General features: G+C 65.8%; 2 protein-coding genes across 2 annotated transcripts; both read left to right on the forward strand.

Annotated features, from left to right (window-relative positions):
* Positions 1 to 9703: 9703 nt before the first annotated feature.
* Positions 9704 to 12235, forward strand: LOC119564891 (ferritin light chain, oocyte isoform). The gene is made up of 4 exons (XM_037888331.2): positions 9704 to 10230; positions 11250 to 11396; positions 11543 to 11668; positions 11906 to 12235. The coding sequence occupies exons 1-4, from the start codon at positions 10129 to 10131 to the stop codon at positions 12059 to 12061; spliced, it is 531 nt and encodes a 176-aa protein (XP_037744259.1). The 5' UTR covers positions 9704 to 10128; the 3' UTR covers positions 12062 to 12235.
* A 5002-nt stretch (positions 12236 to 17237) lies between these two features.
* LOC119564892 (ferritin light chain, oocyte isoform-like) lies at positions 17238 to 19593 on the forward strand. The gene is made up of 4 exons (XM_037888332.2): positions 17238 to 17494; positions 18464 to 18610; positions 18755 to 18880; positions 19270 to 19593. The coding sequence occupies exons 1-4, from the start codon at positions 17393 to 17395 to the stop codon at positions 19423 to 19425; spliced, it is 531 nt and encodes a 176-aa protein (XP_037744260.1). The 5' UTR covers positions 17238 to 17392; the 3' UTR covers positions 19426 to 19593.
* The last annotated feature ends 248 nt before the right edge of the window (positions 19594 to 19841 follow it).

Below are 19841 nucleotides of genomic sequence, written 5' to 3' on the forward strand. Positions count from 1 at the left end.
CCAGTGCGTCACTGGTTCTCTGGCCCGCGGATTTCCAAGCACGAGGAGCGTTTTGAGCTACGGCCCGAGGCCCTGCCCAGCCCCTGCAAGGGCCCAGGCGAGCCGGTCGCGTCCCCGCCGGGAGCCTGCCCGAAGGACGTCACCGCGGCAGGCGTTCGGCTGCGGGCTCTTCCTGCGTCTCTGCACCAGCGCCGGCCTCGATCGAAACGCCCAGGAGACTTGGGTCAGTAGCCAAGGTGCCCGGGCAGGTTTACTGCGGGCAAAGGAGGGTCCTCGCTCCCCGGTTACGCTGACCCAGTGGTTTTCAAACTCTTTTTCTGGCGACCCCGTTGAAGAAGATTGTCGATGCCCACGACCCAGTGGAGCTGGGGATGAGGGGGTTGGGGTGCAGGAGGGGGCTCAGGGCTGGGGCAGGGGGTTGGGGTGCGGGAGGGGGTCAGGGCTCTGGGGTGGGGCTGGGGATGAGCGGTTTGGGGTGCAGGAGGGGGCTATGTTTGGGGGGCTCAGGGCTGGGGCAGGGGGTGGCTTCCCACCTGTCCTGGCACCGCACTGCACTCCGGAAGCAGCCAGCTCTGCGTGGCTCTCGCCCACAGACACCGCGCCCCCCCCAGCTCCCATTGGCCGGTTCCTGGCCAATGGGAGTGAGGAGCTGGCACTTGGGCTGGGGGCAGCGCACGGAGCCCCGTGGCCCCCCTGCCTAGGAGCCGACCCCGCTGCTGGGCACTTCCGGGGCGCAGCGCGGTGCCAGGACAGGTCGGGACCAGCCTGTCTCAGCTGGGCAGCCCCACCGACGGGAATTTAATGGCCCGGACCTGGAGCTGACCAGAGCGACCCAGCGCCTGACATGCCACGACTCAGTTGTGGGTCCCTGTGACGAAGCGGGACTGTTCTTAATGTTTCCTCTGAATATTGTTGGGGTGCCTCAGTTTCCCCTCGGCAGTTCTTAAGTCTCTAGGCGGTGGGGTAAGGGTGTATGATCATTGCAGAGCCCTAGAGGGCAGGTGTGTGCAGGGGGCTGGACACAGAGAATGGCCGACACCCTGTTTGCTGGCCACTGATGGCCTGGGCCCTTCCCCCTGCCAGGTGAGAGCTAAAGGGCTGGAGAACAAAGGAATCCGGTGACCTCCTGGCCCGGGAAAGGGACAAAGCCCAGAGGAGGGGGGGCTGGAGGGGGTTTCAGTTTGGGGCTGGCTGGGACATGGAGTGAAGTGCAGACGTGGTTGTCTGGCTCACTGCTCCCCAAAATGGACCCAGCTGAGGGGTCCGGTTCTCTGCACCTGCAAGCTCTGTGTTAGACCATGTTCCTGTCATCTAATAAACCTTCTGTTTTACTGGCTGGCTGAGAGTCACGTCTGACTGCGGAGTCGGGGGGCAGGACGCTCTGGCCCCCCCAGGACCCCGCCTGGGTGGACTCGCTGGGGGAAGCGCACGGAGGGGCAGGGGAGGCTGGAGGCTCCGGGGTCAGCCCCAGGAAGGTGGAGCCGGGGGAGCTGTGTGTCCTGCAGACAGGCTGCTCCCGGAGAGGAGACTCCCCAGAGTCCTGCCTGGCTGCGTGGGGAGCAGATCCAGGGCAGCGCCCGGGGACAGTCCCGACCCACAATTTGAAAACCCCGGATCTAACCCTTGTATCCCCGTGAGAATGGAGCAGCCCCGGCAGGGGCAGGATTTTCCGTCCCCCCCAGGCCGGGCGAAGGGTCAAAGTGGGACCCCCCTGTTCCTAGAGGGAGACAAACAATCTGGGATAAAGAAACTGAGGCGGGTTACAGGCAGATCTGGCTGGGGCTGGTTTTCCAGCGGGCCCCATGGTGATATTATTCTGTTTTCTTGGTGACCGACTTGACATGTCGCCCCAATGACCCCCCCTTGCCCCCCATTTACAGCCCTCCTGGTGCTGAGTCACGGCTCAGCTGCTGAATAAGACCCTGTGACCCTGGACTTTGAGTCAACTTTCTAATGGCACAAAACTGAACACCCTGGCCCCGCCCCTTCTCTGAGGCCACACACCCCCTCCCTCCGTCCCCCCCCCGCCCCCGCCCCCGGTGGCTGGCTCTCCCCCCACCCTCACTCACTTTCACCGGGCTGGGGCAGGGGGTTGGGGTGCGGGAGGGGGTCAGGGCTCTGGGCTGGGGGTGCAGGCTCTGGGGTGGGGCTGGGGATGAGGGGTTTGGGGTGCAGGAGGGGGCTCTGAGTTTGGGGGGGCTCACGGCTGGGGCAGGGGGTTGGGGTGCGGGGGGGGGTCAGGGCTCTGGGCTGGGGGTGCAGGCTCTGGGGTGGGGCTGGGGATGAGGGGTTTGGGGTGCAGGAGGGGGCTCTGAGTTTGGGGGGGCTCAGGGCTGGGGCAAGGGCTTGGGGTGCGGGAGGGGGTCAGGGCTCTGGGCTGGGGGTGCAGGCTCTGGGGTGGGGCCAGGGATGAGGGGTTTGGGGTGCAGAAGGGGGCTATGTTTGGGGGTCTCAGGGCTGGGGCAGAGGGTGGCTTCCCACCTGTCCTGGCACCGCGCTGCACCCCGGAAGCAGCCAGCTCTGCGTGGCTCTCGCCCACAGACACCGCGCCCCCCCCCAGCTCCCATTGGCCGGTTCCTGGCTAATGGGAGTGAGGAGCTGGCACTTGGGCCAGGGGCAGCGCACGGAGCCCCGTGGCCCCCCTGCCTAGGAGCCGACCCCGCTGCTGGGCACTTCCGGGGCGCAGCGCGGTGCCAGGACAGGTCGGGACCAGCCTGTCTCAGCTGGGCAGCCCCACCGACGGGAATTTAATGGCCCGGTCCTGGAGCTGACCAGAGCGACCCAGCGCCTGACATGCCACGACTCAGTTGTGGGTCCCTGTGATGAAGCGGGACTGTTCTTAATGTTTCCTCTGAATATTGTTGGGGTGCCTCAGTTTCCCTTCGGCAGTTCTTAAGTCTCTAGGCGGTGGGGTAAGGGTGTATGATCATTGCAGAGCCCTAGAGGGCAGGTGTGTGCAGGGGGCTGGACACAGAGAATGGCCGACACCCTGTTTCCTGGCCACTGATGGCCTGGGCCCTTCCCCCCTGCGAGGTGAGAGCTAAAGGGTTGGAGAACAAAGGAATCAGGTGACCTCCTGGCCCGGGAAAGGGACAAAGCCCAGAGGAGGGGGTTGGGGGGCTGGAGGGAGTTTCAGTTTGGGGCTGGCTGGGGACAAGGAGTGAAGGGCAGACGTGGTTGTCTGGCTCACTGCCCCCCAAAATGGACCCAGCTGAGGGGTCCTGGTCTCTGCACCTACAAGCTCTGTGTTAGACCATGTCCCTGTCGTCTAATAAACCTTCTGTGTTACTGGCTGGCTGAGAATCACGTCTGACTGCGGAGTCGGGGGGCAGGACCCTCTGGTCCCCCCAGGAGCCCCACATGAGCGGACTCACTGTGGGAAGCGCCCGGAGGGGCAGGGGAGGCTGGAGGCTCGGGGGTCAGCCCCAGGAAGGTGGAGCCGGGGGAGCTGTGTGTCCTGCAGACAGGCTGCTCCCGGAGAGGAGACTCCCCAGAGTCCTGCCTGGCTGCGTGGGGAGCAGATCCAGGGCAGCGCCCGGGGACAGTCCCGACCCACAATTTGAAAACCCCGGATCTAACCCTTGTATCCCCGTGAGAATGGAGCAGCCCCGGCAGGGGCAGGATTTTCCGTCTCCCCCAGGCCGGGCGAAGGGTCAAAGTGGGACCCCCCTGTTCCTAGAGGGAGACAAACAATCTGGGATAAAGAAACTGAGGCAGGTTACAGGCAGATCTGGCTGGGGCTGGTTTTCCAGCGGGCCCCATGGTGATATTATTCTGTTTTCTTGGTGACCGACTTGACATGTCGCCCCAATGACCCCCCCTTGCCCCCCATTTACAGCCCTCCTGGTGCTGAGTCACGGCTCAGCTGCTGAATAAGACCCTGTGACCCTGGACTTTGAGTCAACTTTCTAATGGCACAAAACTGAACACCCTGGCCCCGCCCCTTCTCTGAGGCCACACACCCCCTCCCTCCGTCCCCCCCCGCCCCCCCCCCCGGTGGCTGGCTCTCCCCCCACCCTCACTCACTTTCACCGGGCTGGGGCAGGGGGTTGGGGTGCGGGAGGGGGTCAGGGCTCTGGGCTGGGGGTGCAGGCTCTGGGGTGGGGCTGGGGATGAGGGGTTTGGGGTGCAGGAGGGGGCTCTGAGTTTGGGGGGGCTCACGGCTGGGGCAGGGGGTCGGGGTGCGGGGGGGGTCAGGGCTCTGGGCTGGGGGTGCAGGCTCTGGGGTAGGGCCGGGGATGAGGGGTTTGGGGTGCAGGAGGGGGCTCTGAGTTTGGGGGGGCTCAGGGCTGGGGCAGGGGCTTGGGGTGTGGGAGGGGGTCAGGGCTCTGGGCTGGGGGTGCAGGCTCTGGGGTGGGGCTGGGGATGAGGGGTTTGGGGTGCAGGAGGGGGCTCTGAGTTTGGGGGGGCTCAGGGCTGGGGCAAGGGCTTGGGGTGCAGGAGGGGGTCAGGGCTCTGGGCTGGGGTGCAGGCTCTGGGGTGGGGCCAGGGATGAGGGGTTTGGGGTGCAGAAGGGGGCTATGTTTGGGGGGCTCAGGGCTGGGGCAGGGGGTGGCTTCCCACCTGTCCTGGCACCGCGCTGCACCCCGGAAGCAGCCAGCTCTGCGTGGCTCTCGCCCACAGACACCGCGCCCCCCCCCCAGCTCCCATTGGCCGGTTCCTGGCTAATGGGAGTGAGGAGCTGGCACTTGGGCCAGGGGCAGCGCACGGAGCCCCGTGGCCCCCCTGCCTAGGAGCCGACCCCGCTGCTGGGCACTTCCGGGGCGCAGCGCGGTGCCAGGACAGGTCGGGACCAGCCTGTCTCAGCTGGGCAGCCCCACCGACGGGAATTTAATGGCCCGGTCCTGGAGCTGACCAGAGCGACCCAGCGCCTGACATGCCACGACTCAGTTGTGGGTCCCTGTGATGAAGCGGGACTGTTCTTAATGTTTCCTCTGAATATTGTTGGGGTGCCTCAGTTTCCCCTCGGCAGTTCTTAAGTCTCTAGGCGGTGGGGTAAGGGTGTATGTTCATTGCAGAGCCCTAGAGGGCAGGTGTGTGCAGGGGGCTGGACACAGACAATGGCCGACACCCTGTTTCCTGGCCACTGATGGCCTGGGCCCTTCCCCCTTGCAAGGTGAGAGCTAAAGGGTTGGAGAACAAAGGAATCCGGTGACCTCCTGGCCCGGGAAAGGGACAAAGCCCAGAGGAGGGGGTTGGGGGGCTGGAGGGAGTTTCAGTTTGGGGCTGGCTGGGGACAAGGAGTGAAGGGCAGACGGGGTTGTCTGGCTCACTGCCCCCCAAAATGGACCCGGCTGAGGGGTCCTGGTCTCTGCACCTACAAGCTCTGTGTTAGACCATGTCCCTGTCGTCTAATAAACCTTCTGTTTTACTGGCTGGCTGAGAGTCCCGTCTGACTGCGGAGTTGGGGGGCAGGACCCTCTGGCCCCCCCAGGACCCCGCCTGGGCGGACTCGCTGGGGGAAGCGCCTGGAGGGGCAGGGGAGGCTGGAGGCTCCGGGGTCAGCCCCAGGAAGGTGGAGCCGGGGGAGCTGTGTGTCCTGCAGACAGGCTGCTCCGGGAGAGGAGACTCCCCAGAGTCCTGCCTGGCTGCGTGGGGAGCAGATCCAGGGCAGCGCCCGGGGACAGTCCCGACCCACAATTTGAAAACCCCGGATCTAACCCTTGTATCCCTGTGAGAATGGAGCAGCCCCGGCAGGGGCAGGATTTTCCGTCTCCCCCAGGCCGGGCGAAGGGTCAAAGTGGGACCCCCCTGTTCCTACAGGGAGACAAACAATCTGGGATAAAGAAACTGAGGCAGGTTACAGGCAGATCTGGCTGGGGCTGGTTTTCCAGCGGGCCCCATGGTGATATTATTCTATTTCCTTGGTGACCGACTTGACATGTCGCCCCTATGACCCCCCCTTGCCCCCCATTTACAGCCCTCCTGGTGCTGAGTCACGGCTCAGCTGCTGAATAAGACCCTGTGACCCTGGACTTTGAGTCAACTTTCTAATGGCACAAAACTGAACACCCTGGCCCCGCCCCTTCTCTGAGGCCACACACCCCCTCCCTCCGTCCCCCCCCCCGCCCCCCCCCCCCCCCCCGGTGGCTCGCTCTCCCCCCACCCTCACTCACTTTCACCGGGCTGGGGCAGGGGGTTGGGGTTGGGAGTGGCGAGGGCTCTGGCTGGGGGGTGCTGGCTCTGGGGTGGGGCCAGGGATGAGGGGTGCGGGATCTGGGAGGGAGTTAAGGTGTGTGGGGCGGCTCAGGGCTGGGGCAGAGGATTGGGAGGGGCGAGGGCTCTGGCTGGGGCTGTGGGCTCCGGGGTGGAGCCAGAGATGAGGGGTTTGGGGTGCAGGAGGGGGCTCTGGGCTAGGACTGAAGGCTTCGAGGGCAGGAGGGGGCTCAAGGCTGGGGCAGGGGGTTGGGGAGCGGGGTCTGGGAGGGAGTTAGGGGGTGTGGGGGGGTGCTGGCTCTGGGGTGGGGCCCGGGATGAGGGGTTTAGGGGTGCATGAGGGGGTTCTGGGCTAGGTCTGAGGGGTTCGAGGGCAGGAGAGGGCTCAGAGCTGGGTCAGAGAGCAGGGTCTGGGAGGGAGTTGGGGGGTTGTGGGGGGTGCAGGGCTGGGGCAGGGAGCGGGAGGTGAGGGCTGTGCCTGGGGGGTGCTGGCTCTGGGGTGGGGCCAGGGATGAGGGGTGCGGGGTCTGGGACGGACTTAGGGGGTGGGGGGGCTCAGGGCTGGGGCAGAAAGTTGGGGTGCAGGACGGGCTTGGGGGGCGGGCAGAGCCTGGGCAGGCAGGGAGCTGCCTTAGCCCCACTGCGCTGCCGGCCAGACTCTTCACGGCCTGGTCAGTGGTGCCCACCGGAGCCACCAGGGTCCCTTTTTGACCGGGCGAAAACCGGACGCCCCCGACCTCCGCCAGGACTCCTGGGTTCTACCCTGGCTCCGGGAGGAGACGCTTAGGAGTGATACAGCAGAGATCTGTGGGTCCGATTGAAGGGCCCCTGCAGAGCTGGGGGGGACCCCAGGACTGGGCTAGCGGGTCGGGAGTGAGGGTCATTGGCAGGGCTGGGGAGGGGAGACTCCAGTGGGGGGGGTGTCTCTGGGTCCAGGGCCACTGCTCCCCCCATCCCAACCGGTTCTCACCTGCCCCAGCCGGCTGGGGGGGGAGGCTGGTGGGCTGAGATATGGTGAAGTGGCCAGGAGTCCCCCAGGCTCAACCTGGTGTTTGCGATGCACCCTCCATTTCGGGGGGGGGGGGGGGGGGCTGACGTCTGCCTTTGGCTCCTGGTGGGGAGGGGTCTCCCTGGTGCCCTGGCAGAGTGGGGGAGGGGGCGGTTGCATGGTTAACTGCGGGGTGGGGGGGGGGGCGTAAGGTAGTTTATTCTTTGCAGTGACCCAGAGCCCCGGGTACGACTGAGCCTGGCTGCCTGGGTCCAGCCCGGCCCGTTGGCACCCAGCAGCTAACACCCATGGGTGCCTCTGGGCAGGGAACCGGCCGGGTGCGAGCAGCTGGAGAACAAAGGGCTGGAGGGGCTGGGGGGGTTGCTGCATGTGGGGCTGCTGGGGGGAGCTGGGGGCACTGGCACTAAGGGGTCGGGGCGGGGGGGGCTCTGGGCTCGGGCACTAACCTGAGCTAATTTCTGTTCCAGGCGCTAAACCAGGACTCTCCGCGCTGGGCCCAGACCCCCAACAACCCCCCCGTGCTCCCCCCACTGGCCAACTCACTCCTGAGCCAGGAGCTGGGGGGCCTGGTTCCCTCTGGGGGGGGTCTGTCTGCCCCTGGGGCCCATCCCGGGGCATTCGCTGAGGGGGCTCCCGGCCTGACCTGGTAGGGGGTTGCAGGCTCCGAGGGGGGATCCCAGGGGGCGGGAAGCCAAGGGGCTCACCCCAATGAGAGCTTCTGCAAGGGGCTGCCGGGCTGCCGGGCTCCCCCCGGGGCTGGGCCAGGCCAGGTGAGAGCACCAGGCATGTGGGTCTGAGCCCCAGGGCTGAATATTTGCAATGGGATGGGAGACGTCTGGCTTTTGAGTTTTAAAAAACAATAACGGTCTTACCTCCTTTTTTTCAGGGGGGAGCGGGGACGGGACTGGTGCCCCACAGCAGCCTTTTGTCTCCCCCTAAAAGGGGGAGAAAGTTTTTTCTTTGAAGTTAAACCCATTTACCCATAACACAGAGAATTTAGGGGTCTTTAGAGTGGCCTCCTGGTGTCACAATTCTCAGTCTGCCCCGAAAAACAAAACCAGGCTAGAAAATGATCATCTACCCCCCGAACTCAGATTGTCCCATAAATCCCGGGACTCCCGGAGCTCGGGGCTTTAAATGAAACGCCGTCCCTGCTGCGTGGACCGGGCCCAGCCCGTCAGGTTCGGGTCGGGGCCAAACGGGATGGTTTCACCTGTCCTGGGGCTCGGCACCATCCTGGGTTTCCTGCAGCACCCAGCGCCGGGGGGCGGGGGGGGACACGCTGAGAAGATGGGGGGGCTGCACCCCAGCGGCGATGCCAGGATGGAGGTGGCTGGGGGCTGTCTGGAGCAGGGGGGGGGTGAACAGATGGGGGAGGGGCTGGGGGAAGAGCTGTGGGGGGAACAAGGGCTGCCTTAAGCAGGCAGGAGCCCTGGGTTCGAAGGCCAGCGGGGGCGGGGGGGGATGTTTGGGCACAGCAGGACCCCGCCCGGCTCCACGGGAACTTCCTACCCCGGGGAGGGAGACGCGCTCGGTTTGAGGGCAAAGGGGATGCCTCCAGCAGCCAGACACAGAGAACCCAGGCGTCCGGGCTCCCAGCCCCCGTCCCTCGCCTCGTTCTAACCACTAGATCCCACTCCCCTCCCAGCGAGAGAACCCAGGCGTCCGGGCTCCCAGCCCCCGCCCCGTCACTCCGTTCTAACCACTACACCCCACTCCCGACCCAGCGAGAGAACCCAGGCGTTCGGGCTCCTAGCCCCCGCTCTGCTCTGACCCACTTGACCTTCCAATCGCTCCCATTTCCCCATTTCCCCATTTCCACGCCCCACCTGTCACGCGCTCCGACCCCATGAGAGCTGAACTCAGCAGAAACCACCCGCCCCATGGACGCCACCTGCCCCCCCACCGTGTCTCCCTGTGGACCCAGCCGCGCCCAGCGCCCCCCCCGCACAGGCCCAGCCAGGCCCTTTATGACGTACCCCACCCTGAACCCGCTGACCCCCCAGCCCTAGCTCATAAACCAACCCCCCCCCACCCCCCCACCCAGCCCCGTGACTGGCCCCAGGGAACCGGCCCGGCCCGGATCCACTGCTGAGCCCCGAAAACAGGAACCCAGAGAACAGGCTGGAGGCCAGGACTCCTGGGTTCTCTCCCTGGCTCTGGGAGGGGAGTGGGGTCTAGTGGTTAGAGGGGGGGTCTGGGAACCAGGACTCCTGGGTTCTCTCCCTGGCTCTGGGAGAGGAGTGGGGTCTAGTGGTTAGAGCGGGGGGGGGGCTGGGAGCCAGGACTCCTGGGTTCTCTCCCTGGCTCTGGGAGGGGTCTAGTGGTTAGAGCGGGGGGGGGGGGCTGGGAGCCAGGACTCCTGGGTTCTCTGCCTTTTGGTGCGTCACATGCCCTCAGCCCTGCGGGGGGGGGGGGCAATGAAGGGAACAGCCCAAGGGCTGGGGGGGGTTGCCGAGTCATGCTCACGTCACTCCTGAGGGTGGGACGATGGGGTAGGTTTGTGCTGAGTCAGAGTCTGGAGGGGGCAGCTGGGGCGGGGGGGGGGGGGGCTGCTTCTCTCTCTCCATCAGCCTCCCAGACAGGGGAGAGAACCCAGGCGTCCTGGCTCCCAGCCCCCCCTGTTCTAACCACTAGAGCCTCCTCCCCTCCCAGAGCGGAGAATAGAACCCAGGCGTCCTGGCTCCCAGCCCCTCCCCCGGCTTGTGGGGCGTGTCGGCGGCTGCTAGCGGCGGGGGGCGGGCAGGGCCGGGAAGAGCCGCGGTGGGGCGGGTATAAAGGGTCCCCGCCAGCGCCCCAGACCCCACAGACCGCCCGGCTCTTGCTTCAACAGTGCTTGAACGGAGCCTCCGCACCCCGAGACCGCCCCGCACCCCCCGAGACCACCCAGCACCCCCCGGGCACCCCCCGAGACCACCCAGCACCCCCCGGGCCTCTGCACCCCCGGGCACCCAGCCGGCGCCATGAGCTCCCAGATCCGCCAGAACTACGACCCCGAGAGCGAAGCCGGCACCAACCGCCTGGTGAACCAGCTGCTGCGAGCCAGCTACAGCTACCAGTCCCTGGTGAGCGCCCCGCCCGGCCTCTGCCCCCCGCCCCCCTCCCAGCGCCGGGGGGGGACCCAGGAGTCCTGCCCCCCGCCCCGGCCTCTGCCCCCCGCCCCCCTCCCTGCGCCGGGGGGGACCCCGGAGTCCTGCCCCCCGCCCCGGCCTCTGCACCCCGCTCCCCTCCCTGCGCCGGGGGGGACCCAGGAGTCCTGCCCCCCGCCCCCCGCCCCGGCCTCTGCACCCCGCTCCCCTCCCAGCGCCGGGGGGGACCCCGGAGTCCTGCCCCCCGCCCCGGCCTCTGCCCCCCGCTCCCCTCCCAGCGCCGGGGGGGACCCCGGAGTCCTGCCTCCCGCCCCGGCCTCTGCCCCCCGCTCCCCTCCCAGCGCCGGGGGGGACCTAGGAGTCCTGCCTCCCGCCCCGGCCTCTGCCCCCCGCTCCCCTCCCTGCGCCGGGGGGGACCCCGGAGTCCTGCCCCCCGCCCCGGCCTCTGCACCCCGCTCCCCTCCCAGAGCCAGGGGGAGAACCCAAGAGTCCTGGCTCCCAGCTTCCCCTGCTCCAACCCATCAGACCCTATTCCCCTCCCAGAGCTGGGGAGAGAACCCAGGAGTCCTGGTTCCTAGACCCGCCCTTCCTACTTGCCTGTCCCCAGTGCAGAGACTTTTGTCCCCCCACGTCTAGGTGCCAGCTCTGGTTGCCTGGGTCCCTAACACGCGCACACCCCCTCCAGCCCCAGCCTCTGTTGTTTACTAGGCTCTCCTAGGGCAGAGTCCAGGCTCCATGGATCCCCCCCCCCCCCGCCCCGTTAATCATTAACCCCCCCTGGGGTGGGGCTGTCCCCTGCGGGCAGGTGCGGGGGGGGGGGGGGCGGTGTCTCTGGATTAGGGGGTCCTGGGGGGGAACTCTGGGCAGTCCCCGGCTTCACAGGTCTCCCCCCACTGTCCAGCTGTAGGGACTCTCGGGGGGCTCCCGATTCCTGGATCTGGGGGCCGTGGGGAGCAGCTCCACTGTTGGGGCTCACTGATGTCTTTGCCCCCCAGGGGTATTTCTTCGACCGGGACGATGTGGCGCTGGCCCATTTCTCCGAGTTCTTCCGGCACCTGTCGGGCGAGAAGCGGGAACAGGCCGAGCGGATGCTGGGTTTCCAGAACCGCCGGGGGGGCCGCATCCTCCTGCAGGCCATCCAGGTGAGCCGGGGGCGGGGGGGCAGCTTGGTGGGGCAGGCGGGAGGGATGCTGGGGGGTGCTGGGGTGGATGGGAAGGTTTGAGGGGGACACCATCGCACCCCCCCCGGGCACAGCCCTAACCCCCTCCCCCTTCCCCCCCCTGCAAGAAACCGGAGCAGGACGAGTGGGGGAATGGGGCGGCCGCCATGGACTTCGCCCTGAAGCTGGAGAAAACCATCAACCAGGCGCTGCTGGACCTGCACAAGGTGGCCACGAGCCACGCGGACCCACACGTGAGTGACCCAGCCTGAGAGAATCCAGGAGTCCAGGCCCCTGGGCTCTAATCACCAGAACCCCCCCCCTCTCAGCCAGGGAGAGAACCCAGGAGTCCTGGCTCCCAGCCCACCTCTGCTCTTAGCACTAGACCCCCCTCCCCTGCCAGAGCCACGGATAGAACCCAGGAGTCCTGTGGGGGGAAGGCCCAAGAGGACCCCCCCCCCCGTCTCTAACTCTCCTCTCCCTCCCCCCAGATGTGCGATTTCCTGGAGACCCACTACCTGGACGAGGAGGTGAAGCTCCTCAAGAAGCTGGGCGACCACGTGACCAACCTGCGGCGTGTGGGGGCGGCCGAAGTGGGGCTGGGCGAGTATCTCTTCGACCGGCTCACCCTGCATGACAGCAGCTGAGCCCCGAGCTGCCCGCGGCGCCGGCCCTTTAAATCCTGCTGCCCAGCCGGGCCGGAGGCCCCCCCCCCCCTTGTTAATCATGGGGTATGCGCCCCCCCCCCACCTGCTGATCACGGGGTGACCCAACCCCTCCAAAGTCTGTAACCGGCATTGAATAAAAGCTTGGCATTAGCACTCCGGCTGTGTGAGGTGTCTGGCTGGGGCCCTAGGGATGGGGTCCCTGGCTTCCAGCTCCCCCCCCCTCCAAGCCCTAGACCCCCCGCAAAGCCCACAACAGAAGCCAGGAGTCCTGGCTCCCCATTTCCCCACCACCACCACACTAACCCCTGCTGAGGTGGGGGGGTACATCCCCCTCCCATCACCAGTCCCCTTCCCCCCAGCTTGGCACTCCCCAGCTGGTTAATGGGGTGCCCGATAGCATTAACCCCGGGGTGGGGTGCAGCTGCTGGCTCTGCCCCCTTGTACGGGGGTGGAATCCTGGGGGTCCCCCAACCCTATGAGCAGCATCCCAGCCGGGCCAGCGGGCAGCACCCCAAACTCAGCGCTGGAAGGGGGGCACCTGGGTGCTTGGCTGGGAAGGACCGAGTGCCGCCTAGTAACAGGGCTGAGCCCCTCCCTGAATCCCAGGGGCAGGGGGATGTCGCAAAAGGCTAGAATCCCACCCACCACTCCTCCTTGGGGGGGCTGCATCTCCACCTGCGTGAGGGGTCCCCCTATAACCAGTACCTGTGCCCCACTGCAGAGGGGCTACATCCCACCGCCGGGTCTCCGTATACCCAGCCCCTGTGCCCTCACCCAGTGGGGCAACACCCCAGTGCCAGGTGAGGGTGTCACAGAGTGTGGGGGAGTCGGGGCCCTACCCCCACCCCCCCACACACACACACACTTCCCGCAATTCCCCGCGACTCTCAGCCAGCCAGTAACACAGAAGGTTTATTAGCCGACAGGAACAGAGACCAGGACCCCTCAGTCAGGTCCTAGCCCGCTCCAAACTCAGCCCCTCCGCGGGCCTTTGTCCCTTTCCCAGGCCAGGAGGCCACCGGATCTCTGTTCTTGGGGGGGGGGCCAGGCCATCAGGAGATGGGGGGTTGGCCCTTCTCTGCGCAGACCCCATCACACTGGCCCTCTAGGGCTCTGCAACAACCACACCCCCTTACCCCAGATTTACCGGGCCCTGGATTAGAGCCACCCCCCAGCGCCAGGGGGATCGGTTACTGAGGGGGATGGAGAACTTGGCCCTGGCGTCCATTGGTGACTTGTGTGTCTCTAGCCAGACCTGGGAGGACCCGGGTGAGGGGGCTGGGCTGCCCCAAGGAGGCAGGACTGAAGACAGGACTCAAGGAGACAAGCTGGAAAGGGCAAGGTGGGGACGGCAGAGGAGTCGTACCTGGGCCACAAGGTGGGGACCGGCTGCCCAAGCCCAGAGCCGGCCAAGGTGGAGACGATCAAAGATGGGCCCGTTCCCCAGCTCCAGGCCCTTATCGGGATGGCGGGGTACTACTCGGGGTTTGTACCCCACTTGAGCTCCCTAGCTGCCCCCTGTCACGGAGTCCCCGGGCGATTCTCTGGATCTGCTCCCACGAAGCCAGGCAGGACTCTGGGGGAGTCTCCTCTCCGGGAGCAGCCTGTCTGCAGGACACACAGCTCCCCCGGCTCCACCTTCCTGGGGCTGACCCCGGAGCCTCCAGCCTCCCCTGCCCCTCTGGGAGCTTCCCACAGCAAGTCCGCCCAGGCAGGGTCCGGGGGGGGGGGCAGAGGGTCCTGCCCCCCGACTCCGCAGTCAGACGTGATTCTCAGCCAGCCAGTAACACAGAAGATTTATTAGACGACAGGAACATGGTCTAACACAGAGCTTGTAGGTGCAGAGAACAGGACCCCTCAGCTGGGTCCATTTTGGGGGGGCAGTGAGCCGGACAACCACGTCTGCCCTTCACTCCATGTCTCCAGCCAGCCCCAAACTGAAACTCCCTCCAGCCCCCCTCCTCCTCTGGGCTTTGTCCCTTTCCGGGGCCAGGAGGTCACCTGATTCCTTTGTTCTCCAACCCTTTAGTTCTCACCTTGCAGGGGGGAAGGGCCCAGGCCATCAGTGGCCAGGAAACAGGGTGTCGGCCATTGTCTGTGTCCAGACCCCTGCACACACCTGCCCTCTAGGGCTCTGCAGGAATCATACACCCTTACCCCACCCCCTAGAGACTTAAAAACTGCGTAGGGGAAACTGAGGCACCCCCACACTATTCAGAGGAACCATTAAGAACAGTCCCACTTCGTCACATCTCTCCCCCCTTTGAAATTGAACTGAGCGGGGTCACTTTAGCCGGTGACCTGGGAAAGTTCAAAGCCACCAACGTTCCCGTGGATGCCCCAGCATCTCTCCCCTTCCTTGGTAGGAGTTACACCAGGCCCTTCCAGTTTCACGCCCTCCCTTAGGTCAGGGGTGGTCAATAGCACTCGCAGGCCGCATGTGGGAAGGTTTATGCGGCCCGTGCCCTTTGGCCACCCCCAAAACCCCAGGGGGTCAAACTGGGATTGGGTCTTCTCCCCAACAAGCTGGCCAAACACAGCCACTTGTTTATAGGACGGTTTAACTTTCTTAACAGCTTTCACTCCCTCTGAGACCTTCTCAAAGCTATCCACACTGGGTCTTTCAACAGGACAGTCAGTGGATCCATTCACAACAGAAAATTTCTGGCTGTTAGGAACTGCAACTTTCTTGATTAAATCACTTTCACACCCTTCAGTTGCAGTAAACTGCTTGCAAAGACTCCCTGAGGATTCCTTTCCCTAGGGCTTTTCTATGCAACAATTCACCCCTCCCAGAAATTCTGCTCTTACCCTCTTCACCGCTTTCTGGGTCTCCCTTACATCCAGAATTACCTCTGGCCCATCCGGCGGATTCCTCCACAATCTCCTTTCAGGCAAACTGACAGACTTCCTAGATAAAAGGTCAGAAGCCTTCTCCTTCCCTTTGCCACACACCAGTTCAGGAATCTTTTCCTTCTTGCTACAGGTTCCCACACCCTCAGTAGGTAACACAATCACACACCTTCATGCTCTCCTTGTGCCCTGGCCAGGATCTCACCCCGATCAGACAGAGTTGCTCCACCCTTTCCCAGCCACACACGAGCAACAGGCAAAATACAAGCACCAGAATTGTCTGGTCTCTGGGATTTACATAGACACTAACTGGATGCGACCTAGTTACAGGGCCATTCTCCCGAGCAGACACAAACTTCGGACCCTTCCCTTCCTGGGCTTTAGCTGAATCCAGAACCAGCTCTGAGACAACTGCACGACCCTCAACCAGCACAGGCTGCAAGGCCCCTTCTGTCTGCTCCACAGACAAAGAAGAGCCGGACGCACTTTCTCCTCATCCAGACTTTCCTTACCAAGCACCTTGCCACTCCCCACAGATCCCCTGCCCTGCCTGTGTCTCCCCCCACTCAGCTGGGGTCTCAGCTCCCACTGTGCTCAGCGCTGCCCTTGCTGTCCCAGTGGGGTAGGCAGCGAGCTCGCTGCTTTCCTCACTGCATCAGAGCCAGCCTGAGCCCCCTCTCCAGTGTGCAAGGGGGCAGGGAGCATCTCTCTGTCCCACCCAACCCCAGGGGTCTGGTTACAGGCAGGCAGGGAGCCTGAGCCTAAGGGAGGGCGTGAGACTGGAAGGGCCTGGTGTAACTCTCACCGAGGGACAGGAGAGATGCTGGGGCATCCATGGGACCGTTGGAGGGTTCAAACTTCCCCAGGTCACCGGGTAAAGTGACCCCGCTCAGTTTGATCTCAAAGTGGGGAGAGATGTGATGAAGTGGGACTGTTCTTAATGTTCCCTCTGAATACTGGGTGGGTGCCTCAGTTTCCCCTAGGCAATTCTTAAGTCTCTAGGTGGGGGGATAAGGGGGTGTGATTGTTACAGAGCCCTAGAGGGCAGATGTGATGGTGTCTGCACAGAGAATGGCTGACACCCCATCTCCTGATGGCCTGGTCCCCCCGCCCCCCCTGCAAGGTGCCAACTGAGGGGGCTGGAGAACAAAGAGATCCGGTGGCCTCCTGGCCCAAGGGAGAGACAAAGGCCAGTGGAGGGGCTGGGGGAGTTTCAGTTTGCAGCTGGCTGGGGAGACGGGGAGGCCCAGCACCGGGGTCTGGGCTCCGTGCCCCCCAAGACGGACCTGACTGAGGGGTCCTGGTCTCTGTACCTACAAGCTCTGTTTTGGGCTGTGTTCCTGTTGGCTAATAACCCTTCTGTGTTACTGGCCGGCTGAGAGTCCCGGTGAATTGCAGGAAGTGGGGCACACAGGGCCCCAACTCCCCCATACTCCGTGACCCCACCTGACCCCCCATCATGTCTCTCCGTGGGCCCAGCTGCTCCCAGAGCCCCCACCCATCCCGGGCCCAGCCAGCCCCAGTTGGCCCCTTTACGACGTTCCCCACCCCGAACCCGCTGACCCCCCCCCGCCTGTTCCCAGCCCTAGAACATAAACCAACCACCCCCCCGTCCCCCCACCCAGCCCCGTGACTGGCCCCAGGGAACTGGCTCGGACCAGATCCACCGCTGAGCCCTGAAAACAGGAACCGTCCCAGAGTACCTGACCCCGGAGAACAGGCGGGGTGCCGTGGTTGGAGCAGGGGGGCTGGGAGCCAGGACTCCTGGGTTCTCTCCCTGGCTCTGGAGGGGAGTGGGGTCTAATGGTTGGGGGCGGGGCTGGGAGCTAGGACTCCTGGATTCTCTCCCTTTCTGCTCGGGGGGGGGGGGGGGGTATTTGGTGCATCGCATGTGCTCTGCTCTTCGGGGGGGGGGGTGGAATGAAGGGACCAGCCCAAGTGGTGGTGGGGGGGGGGCTGCCAAGTCATGGTGACATCAGTCCTCGGGGTGGGGCCACGGTGAAGCTTTGTGCTGAGTCACAGTCTGGAGGGGGCAGCGGGGGGGGGGGGGGGGGGGGGCTGCTTCTCTCTCTCCATCAGCCTCCCAGACAGGGGAGAGAACCCAGGCGTCCTGGCTCCCAGCCCCCCCTGTTCTAACCACTAGAGCCTCCTCCCCTCCCAGAGCGGAGAATAGAACCCAGGCGTCCTGGCTCCCAGCCCCTCCCCCCGCGTGTGGGGCCTGTCGGCGGCTGCTAGCGGCGGGGGGCGGGCAGGGCCGGGAAGAGCCGCGGTGGGGCGGGTATAAAGGGTCCCCGCCAGCGCCCCAGACCCCACAGACCGCCCGGCTCTTGCTTCAACAGTGCTTGAACGGAGCCTCCGCACCCCGAGACCGCCCCGCACCCCCCGAGACCGCCCCGCACCCCCGGGCACCCAGCGCCCCCCGGGCACCCAGCACCCCCCGGGCACCCAGCCGGCGCCATGAGCTCCCAGATCCGCCAGAACTACGACCCCGAGAGCGAAGCCGGCACCAACCGCCTGGTGAACCAGCTGCTGCGAGCCAGCTACAGCTACCAGTCCCTGGTGAGCGCCCCCCGCCCGGCCTCTGCCCCCCGCCCCCCTCCCAGCGCCGGGGGGGACCCAGGAGTCCTGCCCCCCGCCCGGCCTCTGCCCCCCGCCCCCCTCCCAGCGCCGGGGGGGACCCAGGAGTCCTGCCCCCCGCCCGGCCTCTGCCCCCCGCCCCCCTCCCAGCGCCGGGGGGGACCCCTGAGTCCTGCCTCCCGCCCCCCGCCCCGGCCTCTGCACCCCGCCCCCCTCCCAGCGCCGGGGGGGACCCCGGAGTCCTGCCCCCCGCCCCGGCCTCTGCACCCCGCTCCCCTCCCAGCGCCGGGGAGAACCCAGGAGTCCTGCCCCCCGCCCCCCGCCCCGGCCTCTGCCCCCCACTCCCCTCCCAGAGCCAGGGGGAGAACCCAGGAGTCCTGCCCCCAGCCCCCCGTTCCGGCCTCTGCCCCCCGCTCCCCTCCCAGAGCCAGGGGGAGAACCCAAGAGTCCTGGCTCCCAGCTTCCCCTGCTCCAACCCATCAGACCCTATTCCCCTCCCAGAGCTGGGGAGAGAACCCAGGAGTCCTGGTTCCTAGACCCACCCTTCCTACTTGCCTGTCCCCAGTGCAGAGACTTTTGTCCCCCCACCCCTAGGTGCCAGCTCTGGTCGCCTGGGTCCCTAACACGCGCACACCCCCTCCAGCCCCAGCCTCTGTTGTTTACTAGGCTCTCCTAGGGCAGAGTCCAGGCTCCATGGATCCCCCCCCCCCCCCGTTAATCATTAACCCCCCCCCTGGGGTGGGGCTGTCCCCTGCGGGCAGGTGTGGGTGGGGGGGGGTCTCTGGATTAGGGGGTCCGGGGGGGGGAAGTCTGGGGCAGTCCCCGGCTTCACAGGTCTCCCCCCACTGTCCAGCTGTAGGGACTCTCGGGGGGCTTTCCCCGATTCCTGGGTCTGGGGGCTGTGGGGAGCAGCTCCACAGTTGGGGCTCACTGATGTCTTTGCCCCCCCAGGGGTATTTCTTCGACCGGGACGATGTGGCGCTGGCCCATTTCTCCGAGTTCTTCCGGCAGCTGTCGGGCGAGAAGCGGGAACAGGCCGAGCGGATGCTGGGTTTCCAGAACCGCCGGGGGGGCCGCATCCTCCTGCAGGCCATCCAGGTGAGCCGGGGGCGGGGGGGCAGCTTGGTGGGGCAGGAGGGAGGGATGCTGGGGGGGGCTGGAGTGGATGGGAAGGTTTGAGGGGGACACCATTGCCCCCCCCCGGGCACAGCCCTAACCCCCTCCCCCTTCCCCCCCTGCAAGAAACCGGAGCAGGACGAGTGGGGGAATGGGGCGGCCGCCATGGACTTCGCCCTGAAGCTGGAGAAAACCATCAACCAGGCGCTGCTGGACCTGCACAAGGTGGCCACGAGCCACGCGGACCCACACGTGAGTGACCCAGCCTGAGAGAATCCAGGAGTCCAGGCCCCTGGGCTCTAATCACCAGAACCCCCCCCCTCTCAGCCAGGGAGAGAACCCAGGAGTCCTGGCTCCCAGCCCCCACCCTGCTCTAACCCCTAGACCCTCCTCCCCTCTCCAAGCTGGGGAGAGAACCCAGGAGTCCTGGCTCCCAGCCCCCACCCTGCTCTAACCCCTAGATCCTTCTCCCCCCTCCAAGCTGGGGAGAGAACCCAGGAGTCCTGGCTCCCAGCCCACCTCTGCTCTTAGCACTGGACCCCCCCTCCCCTGCCAGAGCCACGGATAGAACCCAGGAGTCCTGTGGGGGGAAGGCCCAAGAGGACCCCCCCCCATCTCTAACTCTCCTCTCCCACCCCCAGATGTGCGATTTCCTGGAGACCCACTACCTGGACGAGGAGGTGAAGCTCCTCAAGAAGCTGGGCGACCACGTGACCAACCTGCGGCGTGTGGGGGCGGCCGAGGGGGGGCTGGGCGAGTATCTCTTCGACCGGCTCACCCTACACGACAGCAGCTGAGCCCCGAGCTGCCCGTGGCGCCGGCCCTTTAAATCCTGCTGCCCAGCTGGGCCGGAGCCCCCCCTGCTGATCATGGGGTACACGCCCCCCACCCCACCTGCCGATCACGGGGTGACCCAGCCCCTCCAAAGTCTGTAACCGGCATTGAATAAAAGCTTGGCATTAGCACTCCGGCTGTGTGAGGTGTCTGGCTGGGGCCCTAGGGACGGGGTCCCTGGCTTCCAGCTCCCCCCGCTCCAAGCCCTAGACCCCCGCAAAGCCCACGACAGAAGCCAGGAGTCCTGGCTCCCCATTTCCCCACCACCACCACACTAACCCCTGCTGCGGTGGGGGGGTACATCCCCCTCCCATCACCAGTCCCCCTCCCCCCAGCTTGGCACTCCCCAGCTGGTTAATGGGGTGCCCGATGGCATTAA

The sequence above is a fragment of the Chelonia mydas genome, chromosome 23, assembly GCF_015237465.2.
Source record: "Chelonia mydas isolate rCheMyd1 chromosome 23, rCheMyd1.pri.v2, whole genome shotgun sequence".
In the NCBI taxonomy this organism is placed as follows: Eukaryota; Metazoa; Chordata; order Testudines; family Cheloniidae; genus Chelonia; species Chelonia mydas.